Raw genomic sequence first — 21,077 nt, 5'->3', positions numbered from 1 at the left:
ACAGATGGATCGGTTGTACTACAGGAATATGCGTCAAACTGTCCAAGTGTGTCTAGGAGAACAGCAAACTGACTGTCCACACCAAGGTAGCAGTCTTCAGAGCCTGCATACTCTCCACCTTGCTGTATGGCGGTGAATCCGTTGAACACTTTCCATCTGCAGAGTTTGCAGCACATTCTTGGCATCATTTAGATGGACCAAATCACAAACAACGAGGTGCTTGCTCACACCGACATCCCAAGTATCTTCATGATGCTCCAGCAGCATTGCCTTCGCTGGCTTGGCCACGTCCACTGCATGCAGGATGTGAGGATCCCCAAGGACCTGCTGTACAGTGAGTTGGCCACCAGAAAACATGCACAAGGACACCCCCACCTCCGCTTTAAAGACGTCTGCAAGCACGACATGAAAGCGCTCAACATGAATGTTGAGAGGTGGGAGGAACTCACCAGTGACTGCTGTCAGTGGAGGCAAGAGCTGTGCAGAGGTGTCCAGTGAGGGGAGGCCAAACTGACACAGGCAGCGGAGGAGAAGTGTGCCCTGAGGAAGGCCAGCCATTTGGCGACGGCTGGCACTGACGCTGCCTTCAAGTGCACCTGCTGCAGCAGAGACTGCCACTCACATGTGGGCTTATACAGTCACTCGAGGTGCTGTTCCAGTGCCAACTGAACAGACATTCTGGACACAAACCATGGTCTCCCAAGACTGATGACAGCCATCCACTCAGCATCTATGTAGATGTACACAAAAAATTAAATGTTAAAAAGTTGGTACAGTATACAATGAAAAAGTAAACATGTAAGTAAACTTAACCAAAATAATTGAATGATAGAATAACTCCTTTGGCTTTCTGTCCAATTTCAATGAGTTTGTGTCCACTCTAGCCTCAGATTTGTGCTCTTGGCTGACAGGACTAGTCCTTGACATGATCTTCTGCTGTTGTAGTCTGTCTGTCTCAATGTTGTGCATTCTGAGATTCCTTTCTGATCACCATGGTTGTAAAGTATGGTTATTTGAGTTACTATTCTTAGACTTTCTGTCAGATCAAAACAGTCTGGCCATTCTCCTCTGACCTATCTCATCAACAAGACAGTAAGGACCAAATGGTTTTTGTGTCAAAATTAAGAACAGCAGAGGTTTACTAGTAGAGAAACAATATAATATTAGAAGTAGGATTGTTGTGTGTTATATACATGGTATCTGCCACATGATTGGCAGGTGAACTTTGGCAATTCTCAGCTGTGAGACACATGTGGTATGCGAAGATGAAAAATTAACAAAAAAACTGTTGTGATATCATTCAAACATTTAATGAAACATCAACATTTTTACAGTGGTCCATACAAAAACAGGACTTACATATGCAGTTATTTATTGCACAGTTACAGCTAAGCTGTGTGTATGAAACACATCTTCATGAATCTTCATTAATCTTCTGCAGTCAAAGTAGCACATTTTAAATAGACAGTCCTTAAAATAAATATTTATAATTTGTCATTGTATTCTCATTATCATTGTATTATTTATGACTGTAGAACAGGATTTACATATGCATTTTTCACATGACAAATTATTTATTGCACAGTTACAGCCCAGCTGTGTGTATGTAACACATCTTCATTAATCATCATTAAACACTGCAGTAAAAGTAATGCACTTTTAATAGATAGTCCTTAAAATAAATATTTATAATTTATAATTATTTATTGTAATTTATTATTTACACACATTTTTGAAATCATGTCCTAATCTGAGATGTCAGAAGCTGACTCCATGTTCTCCTCAGATGACATCTCTGAGGGCATGGAGATGTCGCTGTTGTCATAATGCTCATCGATGTGAATCAGGTTGCAGATCTTCAGGTGTGCCATTTTCTCTGTCTCTGCACGGATTCTGAAAACGGGACACATGGAGCCCTTGAATTGAACAAAAAATGAGTGCAGAATGAAGCCTGTATTGACATTGTAGAACTTCAGTCGCCCTTTATCGCAGTCCAAAAATACACCGAGGGTTTGAATGTTGCTCTCCTTGACCCTGCTGAAGTCGTTGTTGTGCAGCACTGAGAGCTCACCACCATCACACTCCAGAATCCATGAATTTGTTTTCTCGTCCTTAGCTTGAATTTGGATGCGTTTAGCCCGGCTTTGTTCCACCACTCCCACTGCCCAGCTCTCACAGTCTCCTACAGCCACCTCCCAGTAATGCAGGCCTTTATCGAATGTCTGAGATGCCTGCATGCTGTTCCATGGGGATTGACTACTAAGGCCGATATTGCTTGAAGGGTTCACCGACATCTCTGTCTTGTCCTCCGAGATCTGGACATTCTCTGGCTTTTTACTCTCATCCAAATTGATGGTCTCTGAGACTGTGGGTGAAATAAATAATTAAAAAAATTATTAGATCATAATTATCAACTTTAACCCATATGAACAAGTGGCTCAGTGGTTAAAGGTGCCACTGTTGGGACCGTAAGTAAGGCCCTTTGCTCTATCTACTCCAGGGGCACCATTTCACCATCACCGTGGCTGACCTCACACTCTGACCCCAACTTCTTAACAAGCTGGAAGATGCAATGAAAAGAATTTCACTGTGCATTACTGTATATGTGATAAATAAAGGCTTCTTCTTCAACCTCTTGTTACATCTTGATCTCAGTTCCCTCACTAGTGCCATAAATAAATTCCTACACACTTGTATTACTATCATACCACAGGCATTTCTCGTGTAGTTGCTTAACTCGCTTTTATAATTATCTTTTTTTTATTACAGTACCTACATTATGATTAAAAATATGTGAAGTGACTTACATTCCCATGGCCTTGGCAGAAGCTCTTTGTTTCTTTCCACAATTTTCTTGATGGAGTTTTCCAGAGCTTTCAGTTTTGTGTCATCAACTTCCAACTTCTTGTCCACAGAGGAGTAAAACTCTTTCATCGTATATAGGCTGCGAGATAACCACAATTTATTTCAATCTTAGACTCCAAGGTTCTAGGCTAGCTCAGTTTTATGAACTGAACATCTGATAAATTAATAAAAGGATGTTAGTGAGAGTGTGTATGACTCACCTGGTCTCAAGTGCACTGATCTCCCCCTGTGCGGAAAGCAGGTAAAATCAGAGATTAGCATTGTGCATATGTGTGTTGCTCTTACATTAGATTCAAATTTATTGAGCTAACTGAGTGTTTACCAGCAGGCTGGCTGGGTTCTCGCTCTCTTCTTTGCTGCTGAGCTGTTTTATGTCCTCGATTATGGCTGTGGACTTGGCCTTGTAGTTATGTGTGTCCTCCAGCAGCTGATGTAGTTGCCGCTTTATGGTTTCCTTCTGTGCATTCAGGATGAAAAAAGCCTGCTGCTGATTATGCTCGATCAAAGCCATCAGGGCACTGTACTCCTTCTGAAGAAGCTCCTCTGTTTGTTTGCACATCTCCTGAACATCACAGGACATTTACGTGAGGAATCATAATAGCAAATATAATAGATATATTTTATGTATTTCTTTCAAATCAAGCACCAGTGATCTTTCCCTTTATGAAACTTTTCAAACAAATTTTACTAGACTACTTTCTAATTAAAAACTGTATACACTTTTTGTTCAGCTTCCTTGTTTTTTTTTTAAAATGTGCATTGTGAAGTAAAATTGTAAACATTAAATGTGATACATTAGGGAGACTCGGTGAGCACACTAAACAAGGCAAGGTCTTGAAACAACATAAATGAATAGATAATGATGTACAAACGAGAAATAATAAACACTGAATTTTCTTTCTTAATGAACAGAATACATAATAATAATAATAATAATAATAATAATAATAATAATAATAATAATAAGTCTCGGATGCCATTCAACTTTTGAGTCACATGACTGGTTTTGGAGTTGTAAATAATCTATGTAAACAGAAGCTTTTTTTTTTAAATTATTTCTTTTAAAGTTGATTCATTCTGTTAAATCTCACCTCGAGCTTGCGCTCTGCTGCGTCAATCTTTGGTATGAAGTTGCCAAACTTCTTTTCCTTCTCTGTCAGGTCCTTGGAAAGCTTTTCTACTTTTTCCTATAACACAGTGAATAAATATGATCACCATGATGCATTATCATTCATAAAGCTCAAGATTAATTATCGTTCATCATCATTGCGACCTGTGGTGTGTTATTCATCAGGTAAATATTTATTTATGCAGAGACATTGTGAGTAGTGTTTTATTCATCCTATTTTCAGTTAAAGTAGGAACAAACAACAGCTCTTACCACTTGATCATGCACAGCATCCTTTAGATCCTTCAGGCGGTGATCACGGTGTGTGCCATTAATGACGCAGCGGCTGCTGAGTGGCTGATCGCATGTTTCGCAGTAAAGTACAGCAGAACCCGCAACCACTGGACAGCAGGAGACATTAGAGTTCCCTCGAGACCTTGGCACGGAGGAGCGTTTGCGGAAAGGAAAGTGCATTCTGGCTGGATGAGTCAGACAGCAGCACCTGTGTGTGCGTGTGTGAACTGATTCGAGCAAAACCTGGTGCAGCTTTTTATAGTGGCTAAAGGGTGGAGCATATGAGCACATGATTCCTGACTTGCATGAACGTTATCACGCACTCACTGTGCATATACTGTCCCGGTCAAAAGTTTGGACACACCTTCTAAGTCATGTGTTTATTTATATTCATTAAAAGACACTTCATGTGTTCAAGTAATGATAGACTGTCATTTTTCTTTTCTTTGTTGAGCGCTTCTTGACATAGAGTAGAGTGGGGTAATATGCCCCCGTGGAGTAAAAGCCCCCGGCCTCTTTTACCCAAAATAACCACCAGATGGCGCAAAGTTACATTTCTTTTGTTGCTATGGACTGGCTTCACAACGGGGATATACAAATATCCACTGTGGATCGCATATCAGCGACGCAGTGGAGAGAAATCAGATTTCATGGTAAGTGATATAATTTTCAGATATCAGTAAAACTGTATTTAGATAGCTGCTATTTCGTCAGATATCACAGCTGTGTATGTGGTATGAGTAGACAAGTCAGTACGTTAAAAAAAATACATTAGGTATAAAAAGTTGAATCACATTTTGAAAGTAAGACCCTTTTTTGTAAAAGTGTAGTCTGTGGGGTAAAACGCCCCCTTAATGGCGGGGTAAATGGCCCCCAGGGGGCATTGTTTCCTTTTATCATAATTAGAGTAGAGTGGGGGAAAAAGCCCCCCTTAAGGAAAATTCAGTTTTTCTCCAAGTTGAAATGAACCATGTGTTTAGTTTTAATCATAGTTTTTGACAACAGTGACATGAACAATAATGCCACCTAAAGTTTGCCTAAAGTTAATACTTAATTTTTTTTAACAAAAACAAACATTGTGCCAATTACCCCCCCCCCCCCCCCCCCCCCCAGTGGGGTAAAAGGCCCCCTGAGGTGGGGCAATAGGCCCCCTCACTCAAAAAAAACAAGAAAATATCCCTGAATTAATGAATAACTTGTTCTTTGTTAATTCATGTTCAATCCACACAAAATTATATTGAAATTAAAATGCGAAATATAATAAAATAATGCATCTATTCATTAATTCAGGGATATTTTCTTGTTTCTTTCACATTATAGGCTTAAGTAAACACTTTTGCTATCCAAACAGCTTTTTTTTGAGTGAGGGGGCCTATTGCCCCACCTCAGGGGGCCTTTTACCCCACTGGGGGGGGGGGGGGGGGGGTAATTGGCACAATGTTTGTTTTTGTTAAAAAAAAAAGTATTAACTTTAGGCAAACTTTAGGTGGCATTATTGTTCATGTCACTGTTGTCAAAAACTATGATTAAAACAACACATGGTTCATTTCAACTTGGAGAAAAACTGAATTTTCCTTAAGGGGGGCTTTTTCCCCCACTCTACTCTAATATAGATTACTCCAGTTGTGGGCTATTTACTGGATTTTTATTATTTACTGTTTACTATTTGATCTCAAACGCATTACGAAAGCAAGAAACTCCACTAATTAACTTTTGACAAGATGCACCTGTTAATTGAAAAGCATTCCAGGTGACTCCCTCATGAAGCTGGTTAAGATGATGCCAGTAGTGTACAAAGTGTCATCAAGGTAAACGCTGGCTCCTCTGAAGAATCTAAAATATAAAACATGTTTTTATTTTTTAAACACTTTTTTTATTTACCCCATAATTCCATTCCCATAACCCTAGAAAATAGTAAAAATACAGAAAAACCTATGAATAAAATAGGTGTGCCTGAACTTATGTATGTATGTATGTATGTATGTATGTATGTATGTATGTATGTATGTATGCAAGTATGTATGTATGTAAGTATAATACAGAACTAATCAATTATTAGCTCTGTGTCCAAAATGGTATCCTAAACCCTGTTTTCTGTCCACTGAGGTCCATCGGTGTCTTAAGAATTTCTGCTGAAAATTCCGTAGATATATTTCTGAAGAAGGAACTGTCACACACAGTGAATAATTCATTTGTTGTGAGGCTGTAGTTATGTAACATTAAAACCTGGATGATTTAATATTAAAATTGTGTCATTGAATGATTTCAATTTAATGTGGCATGTTTACAGGGTGTTTAAATCCTCAGTCTTATACTACTGGGTATGGGTCTGGATCTGAGCATGAAAATGTAATATGTTAAGGTGTACATAATCAGAACAAGCTGCAAAAGGAAACATGTAAAAAAAAGGGGGTGGGGCTAGTAAAATAAGAGTAAAGAATTCTCTGAAGTAGTTGAGTACACAAGGAAATAAACACACACACAAAACCTACCTGATTTGTTTTTCTGGTAAGTAAGTGAACCTGCAGGAACTCAGTGATCTGAATTCTTGAAGTCAAAATGAGAGATAAATCACATTATGTAACTCAACCAATATGCTGTCATTGGGTACTCACTGCTTTAATGCGGGCTGGGAATTTGCATCTTTTATCATTCCATCTAGTCACAGGGAGGGAGTGATTCTCTTCCTCTTTCTTGGTTTGTTGTTCTTTTCTTTGTTTTTTTGTATTATAGTGTTTGCTGTTAATGCTGTAAGTGATCATATTAGTTCAAGATAAGGATGGATTACCAAACAGGCATACTGGGCACAGGCACAGTGGCCCATGGAGTTAGGGGACCCCCAAAACCAGAGCTTCCATGTAAAGGTGCTCTTAGGTTCAGAAGTCTCCCTGGAAAACTGAAGAAATAGCATAAATAAGAATAAATAATAAGTTACATTTATATAGTGCCTTTCTCAAACTCAAGGTCACTTTACATAGGTCAAAGAAAATAGAACACAAAAAAAATTGGGAAAGAGTGGTAAGTTTATGCAGTGGTGGAGGAGGGGAAGTGTTCATGAAACAGAAAGGTTTTGAGATGAGATTTGAACAAAGGAAGGGAAGAGCAGTCACGGAGGGGTTGAGGAAGGAAATTCCAGAGCTTGGGGGCCATGGTGCTGAAGGACCTGCCACCCAGGGTAGAGAGTCTGGTGCAGGGGGCAGCAAGGCGATTATGGCTAGAGGATCTGAGAGAGCGGGATAGAGTGTAAGGGGTCAGAAGGTCACAGATGTAAGGAGGACCAAGGTTATGGAGGGCTTTGAAGGTGAGTAGTAGGATTTTATACTTAATTCGGGACTGAAAAGGTAGCCAGTGAAGCTGAGAAAGAATGTAGGTGATCTAAGCAGATTGTTTGGTATGGGTGAGTAGTCTCGCTGCAGAGTTATGAATGTATTGTAGTCTTTGAAGGGATTTAGTAGGGAGGCCAATAAGAAGGGAATTGCAATAATCTAGGTGGGACATAATGAAGGAGTGGACCAAAGTTTGAGCATCACTAATGGAAAGGAAGGGGTGAAGGCGAGCGATGTTCCGGAGGTGGAAGAAAGTAGTCTTGGTGAGGGATTTAATGTGGGGATCAAAGTTGTGTGAGGGGTCAAGCAATATTCCAAGGTTTCTGATAACAAGTGAAGATTTAACAAGTGCATTGTTGATGTTAAGAATAAAGCTAGAAGATATGGGGCCGATAAGCATGTTTTCTGTTTAATCTGTGTTAAGTTTTAGAAAATTATTAGGCATCCACAAAATTAGGTCTGATAGTCATTAAGGGAACTGGGAGGGGGTCAGTGGGGGAGGATGTAGTGAGATAGAATTGGATGTCATCAGTGTAGCAATGGAAGTGAAGACCATAGTTATGAATAATTTGGCCAAGGGGCAGGATGTATATAAGGAAGAGGAGGGGCTCAAGAACAGACCCCTGAGGAACACCACAAGTAACAAGGGACACAGAGGACTTATGTCGACCCAGTGTGACAAACTGTCTTCTGTTGGTGAGGTAGGACTGAAACCAGTGGAAAGCTTTGCCTGTGATACCAATCGCTGACAGATGGGAGATGAGTGTGTCATGATTGATGATGTCAAATGCAGCAGATAAGTCAAGGAGAATGAGAAGGTTAAGTGAACCACTATCAGCAGACAGAAGGAGGTCATTTACCACTTGCAGGGGAGCAGTCTCTGTGCTGTGATGTGTGCGGAAACCAGATTGAAAGGGCTCATACAGATTGTTTTCAGTGAGAAAGGAGTGAAGTTGTGAAGCAACTACTCTTTCCAGTATTTTTGCTAAAAAGGGGAGGTTGGAGATCAGTCGATAGTTAGACACAGAGGTTGGATCTAAATCAGGCTTCTTTAAAATGGGGGTAACTGCAGCTGTTTTGAGTGCAGTGGGAACAATACCAGAGTTGAGGCATGAGTTAATCAGCAATGCAATTAGTTCACAGATGGTCATGGAGCATGCCTTGAGTATAGCAGTAAAAGTTTAGGAAAACACCAGATAGTAGCAGTGAAAATAATCCGATAGTGTCCTAGGAGTTCCCCAAATGAAAAACAGTTGCGGGAAACACCGGTGCGTAGTAGCAGCCAGATGTGCACAGCGTTCACTCAACCCAAACACATACATTAACTTGAAGATGTTACAAGAAAGAACTATGATTACACCTTAAAAGTGAGTCACTTTAATTTTCTGTATGAATTTAGGATACTAATCCTCTGATTTTGATGCCAATCTGTACGGATCCTGCAACACTGTGAGGAGAAATAAAAAAAAAAAGAGAAAGTACAAAACAGTGGCTCCATTAGAACCTCTCAAGGAGAAATAAGGAACCCTTCCAAAAAACAAACAACAACAACAAAAAAATAAAATAAAAAAAATAAAATATAATAATTAATGTGGCAGGTACCTAAAGATATAGTTCATGAGGACCCCACATGTTTTTCCACCTTTGTCTGAATAAAGCCCCTTAAATCATAGCATAGTCCTCTTGACCAGGATACAACTCCATTATTACTTGACCATAGAGTTGATTGTTGTGGTGCATTTTGCCCATTAGAGGTGCTGTGAGTGCTGCTTGTTAAAGTGCTTTGTGAAATACACTCACCAGCCATTTTAATAGGAATGTGTTCTTGATTCTAAGATTCCTGTTCTTGACTGGCAGGAGTGTAACCCAATGTGGTCTTCTGCTGTTGCATGCTGAGATGCTTTTCTGCTCACCATGGTTGTAAAGAGTTGCTGTATCCTTCCTGGCAGCTCAAACCAATCTGGCCATTTTCCCCTGACCTCTCTTATCAACAAGGCATTTATTTCCACCCACAGAACTGTCACTCACTCAATGTATTTTTGTTTATTGCACCATTCTGTGTAAACTTTAGAGACTATTGTGTGTGAAAACCCCAGGAGATCAGCAGTTTCTGAAATACTCAAACCAGTCCATCTGGCTCAAACCAACACCCATGCCACAGTGAAAGTCACAGAGATCACATTTTTTCCCATTCTGATGTTTGAAGTGAACATTAATTGAAGCTCTTGATTTGTATCTGCATGATTTTATGCATTATGCTGCTATCAAGGGATTGACTGGTTAGATAAGGGCATAAAACTGCAGGTGGATGGGTGTTCCTAATAAAGTGGCTGGTGAGTGTATAATACTGTTAAGCGTTATTATTATCATCTTTCCATCTATCTATAGACACCTCACATGAGACGTGTCTTATGTGAAATTGGGGGGAGGTTATTATAGGGCAGCCTTTTGCGCATCCATACCCAGGGGCACGTTGTCTTATAATCAGTCCCTGGTTTGAGGTCTTCATCTTCTTCTGGCTGCTCCTGTTAGGGGTTGCCACAGCAGATCCATCCATCAATCCATTATCTGTAGCCACTTATCCTGTTCTACAGGGTCGCAGGCAAACTGGAGCCTATCCCAGCTGACTATGGGCGAGAGGCGGGGTACACCCTGGACAAGTTGCCAGGTTATCACAGGGCTGACACAAAGACAAACAACCATTCACACTCACTTTCACACCTACGGTCAATTTAGAGCCACCAATTAACCTAACTTTCATGTCTTTGGATTGTGGGGGAAACTGGAGCACCCGGAGGAAACCCATGCAAACACAGGGAGAACATGCAAACTCCACACAGAAAGGCCCTTGCCAGCTACTGAGCTCAAACCCAGGACCTTCTTGCTGTGAGGTGACAGCACTAACCACTACACCACGGTGCCGCCCCACAGCGGATCTGTTTCGCATATTTGATTTGGCATAGGTTTTACACTGGATGCCCTTCCTGACACAACCCTCCCCAGTCTATCCGGGCTTGGGACTGGCACTAAATATGCACTGGCTTGTGCAACCGCAGTGGCTGTGTATTTTACCTAATCTGCATGTCTTTGAATTGTGGGGTGTAGGGGTGGCTGCCATGCCATAGCCATAGTAACCAATTCCCTGCTTCACTTTATGAACCATCTTCTCCCTTCCACTGTACAGTATTGAACACAAAAATCCCTGTACTCGATGCCATGTTTTATCTCCGCCCATTCTTCTGACTCCCTGTAATGGCATTGGATACAGAGATGATACCGGATGCCAAATACAGTGACGTCACGACTGTGCTTAAAACCCGCGGCGAAATCGAAATTCTCTCTCTCTGGCGGTGGATCCCACGTGTGAAAGAGATGTCATTGCATCTGTGCTACAGAAGAACAAAGGACAAAGAACAAACTATTGATACCAGACCTTTAGCCAAAGTTCAATGCATTTGATCTTTGCATAGTTGCAATAATAACTGAACCGGTTAGTTACTGCAGTCCACGCAGTATTTTAAAGAGAAAAGGCGACTGGATCCCTTTTCCCTTTCGCAACATCAGCGAACTACAAACAAGATTCCTTCCAGATAATCGGATGACCGACAGGACACCGAAGATCTTCAGCTGACGAGCTGTAAAAGCAAAAGGAACAGAACTGTTTTCTCCCTGGACCTGCGCGCTGCGCTGTCTTCGGATAACAGATGGCGCACGTTCAGTCGCCAAGTAAGCGCGATCTGAAGTAAGGCTGGCACCTGGGCAATTGTTAGTCTTAGTTGTGGCTAGATAATGTGGAGAGTGTTGTTTATTTGAATTAATTCATGGTTTAAATGTACGCATTTTGATTCACATGAAAGTCAGTCTTAGACCACGTGTTGTTTGATTCGCTTTGTTTACTATCTGTATTTAGTTAGATCGTGCACGTGTTCTCTCTCTCTCTCTCTCTCTCTCTCTCTCTCTCTTTAACTCCCTCCATCACACTACACCCCTCAATATTGGGATTTCAGAAGTAGCTAAGGTTGAGTAGAAGTTTGGGTTTAAATCCTAGCACAAAGGCTTGAGCATTACATTCACATACCACACCCATCTCGCTCGTGCGTGCACACAGCCTCGTTCCTCACTCCCCTCCTCCTTGTCATGCGCCTGTGCACGCCCCCTCTCCCTAGCTCCTCCTCATCCTGTTAGTGCGCAGCTGCGCACACGCACGCCTACACCCACACACATACTCACACACTCTCACACACACACATACTCACACGCACACTCTCTCTCTCTCTCACACACACACACACACACACACACACACACACACATGATTTCTCTCTCACATTTTAACATTCACTCGCCCATTACTTCTGATCACCATTAGTGCCTTAGTTATCATCATATTCACTGCTGATTTCTTACTCTGTTTACTGCTGGTTATTATTCTAATTACTACTGACTATTGCTTTATACACTGTATCACAATTTATATTGAATTATTCCTTGGGTGCTATTGTTGCTATATCTGATCAGTATTAGTTTGCTAATTCATGTCAGCTATTTCAATAAATGGTACCTTTGGAGTAAACTGTGTCCTGTCTATTGCTACAACATTCACTGAGTGCCAACCTCTGCCAAACAAGTATTCTAATTGCCTTCACCCATTTGGTTGTTATATGAATGTTATAGCTCTAGAGTAAGCATATTACATTAGAGCTACAATACTCACTAAAGCAATAGCAGCATCACCACTAAGTTATTCCACTGATTTTAATACTTTAGCTATAAGCTATTAGACACTTGAATTAATGCTTTATGAATTTATGAGACTGATCCCTTTTTACATAAGACTGATTTGATAAGCCTATTGCACCTACAGGAGGAAACCCATGCAGACACAAGGAAAACATGCAAACTCCACACAGAAAGGCCCCCATCGTTCGTTAGGTTTGAAAGAAAGAAAGAAAGAAAGAAAGAAAGAAAGAAAGAAAGAACAACTTTATTCATCACACACTTGTGAAATTCCTCTCTGCATTTAACCCATCTGAAGCAGTGAACACACATGTGCACACACACATAAGCAATGAGCACACACACATACCCAGAGCAGTGGGCAGCCATGCTAACAATGCCCAGGGAGCAGTTGGGATTTAGGTGCCTCGCTCATGGGCACCTCAGCCCAAGGCCATCGCATATTAACCTAACCGCATGTCTTTGAACTGTGGGAGAAACCGAAGCACCCAGAGGAAACCCACGCAGACATGGGGAGAACCCGGAACCTTCTTGCTGTGAGGCGAAAATGCTAACCACTGCACCACCATGCCGCCCATCCATTAACTTAAACTGGGTGAAAAATAAGGACAATGGGGCCTTGTGTGTTCAGGTGTTTAATGGTTCTGAGATATTCCAGGTTCTTATGGTCAAACAAATGCAGCGCAAAAAATGCAGTACTCACCCTCACTTTTGTTGCACCCACCTCAATCATGAATGGCTTTGCAGGACGAGGGTGCTGTAATATGTATGCAGTGGTAAATGTAGTTTTTAATTAATCTGTTAAATGCTTCTGCAGTGGGATTCCAGTAGTTTTTGGGGCCTTTTTTTCAGAAGAGCTGTGAGTGTTATAGCAATTGAGCTGAATCCCCAGACAAATTGTTGATAAAAGTTTGTGAACCCAGTGGAGACAGTAGAGACATCAAATTCACATTTCACCCCCTTGACATACAGCTGATTTTCTAGGAAACAGGACTTCTTTGACATGTTTGATGTGACTTTCATGGAAGGGATGGAAGGGGGAGTAGATCAAAATGTCATCAATATAGGCAATTATGAACCTTCCCAGCATATCTCTCAATACAGCATTGATTAAAGACTGGAACACTGAGGGGGCATAAGACAGCCCATATGGCATGACCAAGTATTTATAGTGACCGGAGCTGGTGCTAAAGACCATCCTCTATTCATCCCCAGGTTGAATTCTCATGGGATTTTAAACACTGTGCAGGTCAAGTTTCGTGAATATTTGGGCAGATCGGAGCTGCACAGATGGGACTAACAGTAGGGGATACGTATATTTTGAGGCTTTATGATTTTGGCCCTGATAATCAATGCATGGATGAAGGCTACCTCCTTTCTTCTCTATGAAGAAGAACATGGCCAAGGCTTGGGAAGTGGAAGGCTGAATGTAGCCCTGTTGCAGCACTTCCTGCACATATTTTACTATGGCCTGCTGCTCAAGGATTATACGGACATGGCTCCATGGAGGATTGGTGTCAGGAAGTCATAGGTGCAGTTATAGGAATGGTGAGGAGGTAAGCCACTCACTTTGTTCTTGCTAAAAAAAGAACAAGGCACAGGGGCCCAAGGAGACCTCAAAGCCAGAGATTCTGTATAAAGTTTCTCTTATTAACTACCCAGAGTCATAGGTTCAGAAGTCTCCCTGGAAAACTGAGGAAACCCACACAGACACGGGGAGAACATGCAAACTCCACACAGAAAGGCCCCCGTCGGCCACTGGGCTCAAACCCAGAACCTTCTTGCTGTGAGGTGACAGTGCTAACAACTACTCCACTGTGCCTACAGTGCCTACATCACCATCACAGTGGTCAGTGACCACTAAATCGTCTTTCAACTGAGGGATTTATTTATGGCCTTACAGCTATGCACAGACAGACCAGCCTGGCATTTGTCAAAATTAAATGATCAGTTTTATTTGTCTTAAATTATGGGTTTGTGTTTACTTGCTTTTTTCCACATTATTTAATTAATGGTAATAATAACAACACATTAATCAATTAATCTGTTTGTACCAGGGCTTTGAACCGGTTCAAGGAACGAAAACGAAAACCGGGAACTTTTTCTATTTCACATGGAACAGAAACGAAACCAGAAACTTTATTATTTTTTATGTTCCGGAACAGAAACGCTTATTAAAAATAATGGTAACCGGTTAATACCGGTTTTTATTTCGTTCCTCAAAGTTTCCGTAGCCTACAAATTAAAAAGTCATTCTTCTCCTGCGCAAGTTTCTATGACCCGCTGGGGTTCACTTCCTGTGTGACGTTCGCTGACTGAATGGAGAGAGCGGGAAGGTGGACTGCTATCACGTCTCCATTACTGAGTGTCTGAGCAAAGAAGAGCCTGAACGATGCAACCTCCCTATTGGCTGTTTGTAAAAATGTATCAGTTGTTGCCCTTCCCACGGGAATCATCGCGGACTCGAGAGACGAGACCTGATGAGTTAGTTCGTTGGTAGCAGAACAAAATGTCTGGACACAAATCGGGTTTTCAGAAAAGGAAAGAAAATAAACGGAGGGTTGAAAATACAAAAAAGGAGGCAGAAAATGCAAAACGAGTTTTAAGGTAGGACAAATGGTTACTTTTCTGAGGCAGCCCGCCGTGGCTGCAGGCTTTCAGTTGTCATTGAATGGTTACTTTTCTGAGGCAGCCCGCCGTGGCTGCCTGCAGGCTTATTTATTATAGCCCATTTAGTTAAAATAGTTGATATTAAGTGTTTATAGTTATAGTTATGTGATGGTTGTCCTGATTTAGACTGGTGTTTTTTTTGGGGGGGGGGGTTGCGCGATGTTGCACCCGGGTCCAGATTAGGGCAGAACCGGCCCTGGCTACATTTCAGGTGTAGTTTGTTTTATGTATGTATGTACTTGCATAGATGTGTACTTGGCCTTCCAATATGGCGCCTAACAAAATCTCGCGGCGCGGTGACGTCATGCGGTAGCCCTCTATAGGGCCTGACTAGCCTTTGGTAACACACTAAACGAATTATCTTTCATTTTTGGCACTTTTTCTGTTTGTGTAGATGGGAAGACATACTGAGAATCCAAATCGCCAACATTTGAAATAATAATTGTTTTGAATTATTTCTTGTCTTATTTAATGAAGGTTGGAATAGAATTAGCCTACATTTGGCTTAAGCTGGATGAGACAGAGACATAACTTTATAGCCATTTGTTAAACCGCTGACAGGGAACGTAATTAACCGTTCCGGGAACGAAATTTTTTTGTTCTAACCGGTTCGGGAACGTCTATTTAATGGTGGAACCCAAAACCGGAAACGTTAAAATTCCGTTTCTGTTCGGAACGAACCAATAGGAAAAAAATTCTGGTTCAAAGCCCTGGTTTGTACCCAGCTTGATAAATGAGGCTCATTATGCCTACTAAGTCAATAGTGTTAATATAACAAATGAAACATGCAAAAAAATAAAAGAATAAAAGCATGCACAAGATTTAACTTAAAGCAACATGACTTGAAAAACAAACGAACAAACAAACAAACAGCAACAAGACAAACCTGAACACAGAGCAGAAAGCATATTATATATATATATATATATATATATATATATATATATATATATATATATATATACAGTGTCTTGCAAAAGTATTCAGCTCCTTTGGTGTTTGTCTTGTTTTGTTACATTACAAGCTGGAATTAAAATGGATTTTGGGGGGTGAGCACCATTTGATTTACACAACATGCCTACAACTTAAAAGGTGAAAATTGTTGTTTTATTGTGACACAAACAATAATTAAGATGAAAAAACAGAAATCTGGAGTGTGTATAGGTATTCACCCCCTTTCGTATGAAACCCCTAAATAAGAGCTGGTCCAACCAATTCACTTCATAAGTCACATAATTAGTTGATTAAGATCCACCTGTGTGCAATCAAAGTGTCACATGATCTGTCACATGATGTCTGTATAAAATCAACCTGTTCTGGATGGACCCTGACTCTGCAACACTACTAAACAAGCAACATGAAAACCAAGGAGCACTCCAAACAGGTCAGAGACAAAGTTGTGGAGAAGTATAGATCAGGGATGGGTGATAAAAAAATATCCCAAACTTTGAATATCCCAGGGAGCACCATTAAATCCATTATAGCAAAATGGAAAGAACATGTCACCACTACAAACCTGACAAGAGAAGGCCCCGCCCACCAAAAGTCACAAACCGGGCAAGGAGGGCATTAATCAGAGATGCAACAAAGACACCAAAGATAACACTGAAGGAGCTGCAAAGATCCACAGCAGAAGTGGGAGTATCTGTCCATAGGACTACTTTAAACTGTACACTCCACAGAGTGGGGCTTTATGGAAGAGTGGCCAGAAAAAAAAGTCACTGCTTCAGAAAACATGTTTGGAGTTTGCCCAACAGCATATGGCAGGAAAGACTCTCTGGTCAAATGAGCCTAAATTTAATCTTTTTGGCTATCATGGGAAATGCCATGTGTGGCGCAAACCCAACACCCTGAAAACACCATTCCTACGTACAGTGAAACATGGTGGTGGCAGCATCATGCTGTGGGGATGTTTTTCATCTGCAGGAACAGGAAAGCTGATTAGGGCTGAAGGAAAGCTGGATGACACTAAATACAGGGCAATTCTGAAGGAAAACCTGTTTGAGTTAGCCAGCTGTTTGAGACTGGGATGAAGGTTCACATTCTAGCAGGACAATGATCCTAAATGTACTGCTAAAGCTACACTGGAGCAGTTTAAAGGGAAATATTTAAATGTCTTGGAATGGCCTAATCAGAGCCCAGACCTCAATCCAACTAAGAATCTATGGCAGGGGTGCCCAAATTGATCCATAAAGGGCCATGTGGCTGCAGGTTTTCATTCCAGCCATGCAGCAGCACACCTGATTTGGCTCATTCAATCAACTGAACTGTCTTCACACAGTCAAATACTTGCAGCCACACCCACCCTTGATTAAAGGGTGGGTGTGTCAGTTGATTGAATAAGCCAAATCAGGGTGCTGCTGCATGGCTGGAATGAAAACCTGCAGCCACATGGCCCTTTATGGATCAATTTGGGCACCCCTGATCTATGGCATAACTTGAAGGTTGCTGTAAAGCAATGCAATCCATCTAACTTGAAGGAGTTGGAGCAGTTTTGCCTTGAGGAATGGGCAAAAATCTCAGTGGCTAGATGTGCTAAGCTAATAAAGACATACCCCAAGAGACTTCCAGCTGTAACTGCAGCAAAAGGTGGGCATGTTGTGTAAATCACAAAGCATTTCCACTCACAGCACCTCTAATGGGCAAAATGCACCACAAAAATCAACTCTATGGTAAAAATAAATAAATAAATTACTTTTGGGGGGGGGGGGGGGTTCAATACCTATGCACACTCCAGATTCCTGTTTTTTTTTTATCTTAATTCTCATTTGTATCACAATAAAACAACAATTTTCACCTTTAAAGTTGTAGGCATGTTTAGTAGATTAAATGGTGCTAACCCCCCAAAATCCATTTTATTTCCAGCTTGTAATGTGACAATATATAAATACAGTATATTTGCTATTGTTTTTTCATACTATACTAGAATGTACGAGTGAAGATAAAGCTCAAGGATTTAACTAACCAACACAAGTAGCAATCAGAACAGCCTGTAGCAGTCTCAAGCATGCCAAACAAATATCTCGATCAGTAAATGAGCCAGATGTTCACATTAGGAGCTTGTCTATAACTGAGCCAGATGTTGATACACTTGTGTCTTGGTCATGACTTGTTCTTGGTTTATGTGGTCTTGACTACAAAACTAGTAGCTAGTACTGTATAATGTAATAAAATAGCTCATTAGCTAGCTAAGTGCATTAACTCTGACACATTTACATCTTCTGACTTGGTAGATATCATGATAGTTGGGATCTCTGGAAGATTCCTGAAACTATCATCAGTTGTCCGGAGCCTATCAGGTACCCGGGCTACTATAGTGTCCAGTCCAGTAGGAACTGGACTGGACATTATTTTTTCCCTCTAATTAATTTTTGTCTCCTGAATAAGGCATGACTAATGTTTTTGTAGTTTGTTCAAAGAGTTTCCTTCACCTAGCCCATGTGAAGCCAAAACAAACAAGCTTTAGATCTCAATTTAAGTATAGCTTGAAAGCAGTTTTGTGGATAGTCAGTGTCCATCAGCATGGTCCGACTGCGTGGAACAAAAAAGCGACGACTGAGCTGAAGTCTCTAATTTTCTCACTTTGTGCTGTAACAAACTGCATGAGGCATGACGGGTGTTTTGTTCTCAAGCCGATTTAAGTCCCAAACTCTTGCACTGGCTGCATTCTGTAATCGTAATTTGGGCTATGCCTGTCAGAATTGAGATTATTTACAGCTGGCCAAGCTTTCCCATTATTCTTATCACTTTAAGTGACACTTTAGTCAAGTCAAGTCAACTTTATTGTCAAATATGCGATACATGCTCGACATACAGCACAGATAAAATTTCAGTCCTCTCTGACCCACGGTGCAAACAGGCAATGCAATAACTAAAAATAAAATAACTGAAATAAACAAAATAAACATTATAAACACTCTAGGTAAGAAATAGACATGGACTAAACACTCACAGATATATATATATATATATATAAACACACACACACACAACCCCGATTCCAAAAAGTTGGGACAAAGTCCAAATTGTAAATAAAAACGGAATAGAATGATGTGGAAGTTTCAAAATTCCATATATTATTCAGAATAGAACATAGATGGCATATCAAATGTTTAAACTCAGAAAATGTATCATTTAAAGAGAAAAATTAGGTGATTTTAAATTTCATGACAACAACACATCTCAAAAAAGTTGGGACAAGGCCATGTTTACCACTGTGACACATCCCCTTTTCTCTTTACAACGGTCTGTAAACGTCTGGGGACTGAGGAGACAAGTTGCTCAACTTTAGGGATAGGAATGTTAACCCATTCTTGTCTAATGTAGGATTCTAGTTGCTCAACTGTCTTAGGTCTTTTTTGTCGTATCTTCCGTTTTATGATGCACTAAATGTTTTCTATGGGTGAAAGATCCGGACTGCAGGCTGGCCAGTTCAGTACCCGAACCCTTCTTCTACGCAGCCATGATGCTGTAATTGATGCAGTACGTGGTTTGGCATTGTCATGTTGGAAAATGCAAGGTCTTCCCTGAAAGAGACATCGTCTGGATGGGAGCATATGTTGCTCTAGAACCTGGATATACCTTTCAGCATTGATGGTGTCTTTCCAGATGTGTAAGCTGCCCATGCCACACACAGTAATGCAACCCCATACCATCAGAGATGCAGGCTTCTGAACTGAGCGCTTATAACAACTTGGGTCGTCCTTCTCCTCTTTAGTCCGAATGACATGGCGTCCCTGATTTCCATAAAGAACTTCAAATTTTGATTCGTCTGACCACAGAACAGTTTTCCACTTTGCCACAGCCCATTTTAAATGAGCCTTGGCCCAGAGAAGATGTCTGCGCTTCTGGATCATGTTTAGATATGGCTTCTTCTTTGAACTATAGAGTTTTAGCTGGCAACAGCGGATGGCACGGTGAATTGTGTTCACAGATAATGTTCTCTGGAAATATTCCTGAGCCCATTTTGTGATTTCCAATACAGAAGCATGCCTGTATGTGATGCAGTGCTGTCTAAGGGCCCGAAGATCACAGGCACCCAGAATGGTTTTCTGGCCTTGACCCTTACGCACAGAGATTCTTCCAGATTCTCTGAATCTTTTGATGATATTATGCACTGTAGATGATGATATGTTCAAACTCTTTGCAATTTTATACTGTCGAACTCCTTTCTGATATTGCTCCACTATTTGTAGGTGCAGAATTAGGGGGATTGGTGATCCTCTTCCCATCTTTACTTCTGAGAGCCGCTGGCACTCCAAGATGCTCTTTTTATACCCAGTCATGTTAATGACCTATTGCCAATTGACCTAATGAGTTGCAATTTGGTCCTCCAGCTGTTCCTTTTTTGTACCTTTAACTTTTCCAGCCTCTTATTGCCCCTGTCCCAACTTTTTTGAGATGTGTTGCTGTCATGAAATTTCAAATGAGCCAATATTTGGCATGAAATTTCAAAATGTCTCACTTTCGACATTTGATATGTTGTCTATGTTCTATTGTGAATACAATATCAGTTTTTGAGATTTGTAAATTATTGCATTCTGTTTTTATTTACAATTTGTACTTTGTCCCAACTTTTTTGGAATCGGGGTTGTGTGTGTATATATATATATATATATATATATATTATATTATATTGCCAAAAGTATTCGCTCACTTGACTCACATATGAACTTAAGTGACATCCCATTCCTAATCCATCGGGTTCAATGTGACGTTGGTCCACCCTTTGCAGCTAGAACAGCTTCAACTCTTCTGGGAAGGCTGTCCACAAGGTTTAGGAGTGTGTTTATTGGAATTTTTGACCATTCTTCCAGAAGCGCATTTGTGAGGTCACACACTGATGTTGGCCAAGAAGGCCTGGCTCTCAATCTCCGCTCTAATTCATCCCAAAGGTGTTCTATCGGGTTGAGGTCAGGACTCTGTGCAGGCCAGTCAAGTTCATCCACACCAGACTCTGTCATCCATGTCTTTATGGACCTTGCTTTGTGCACTGGTGCACAGTCATGTTGGAAGAGGAAGGGGCCAGCTCCAAACTGTAAAAACAGTCTGCATGCCTAGGTGCTTGATTTTATACA

The 21,077-nt window shown here is 40.9% G+C and overlaps 1 protein-coding gene and 1 long non-coding RNA gene across 2 annotated transcripts in view; one reads left to right on the top strand and one right to left on the bottom strand.

Annotated features, from left to right (window-relative positions):
• Positions 1-1,288: 1,288 nt before the first annotated feature.
• LOC132867172 (tripartite motif-containing protein 75-like) lies at positions 1,289-4,506 on the bottom strand. The gene is made up of 6 exons (XM_060899944.1): positions 4,247-4,506; positions 3,957-4,052; positions 3,188-3,427; positions 3,066-3,091; positions 2,808-2,944; positions 1,289-2,365 (listed from the first exon to the last, which is right to left on the bottom strand). The coding sequence occupies exons 1-6, from the start codon at positions 4,445-4,447 to the stop codon at positions 1,746-1,748; spliced, it is 1,320 nt and encodes a 439-aa protein (XP_060755927.1). The 5' UTR covers positions 4,448-4,506; the 3' UTR covers positions 1,289-1,745.
• A 178-nt stretch (positions 4,507-4,684) lies between these two features.
• The window catches only part of LOC132867173 (uncharacterized), a 50,751-nt gene continuing 34,358 nt past the window's right edge, over positions 4,685-21,077 (top strand). The window contains exon 1 of the long non-coding RNA XR_009650689.1: positions 4,685-4,920. This is a non-coding gene — a long non-coding RNA (uncharacterized LOC132867173). The remainder of the gene's footprint in view (positions 4,921-21,077) is intronic.

Source organism: Neoarius graeffei, chromosome 19 (genome assembly GCF_027579695.1).
Source record: "Neoarius graeffei isolate fNeoGra1 chromosome 19, fNeoGra1.pri, whole genome shotgun sequence".
Taxonomy (NCBI): domain Eukaryota; kingdom Metazoa; phylum Chordata; class Actinopteri; order Siluriformes; family Ariidae; genus Neoarius; species Neoarius graeffei.
This window is presented reverse-complemented; position numbering and strand designations above follow the sequence as displayed.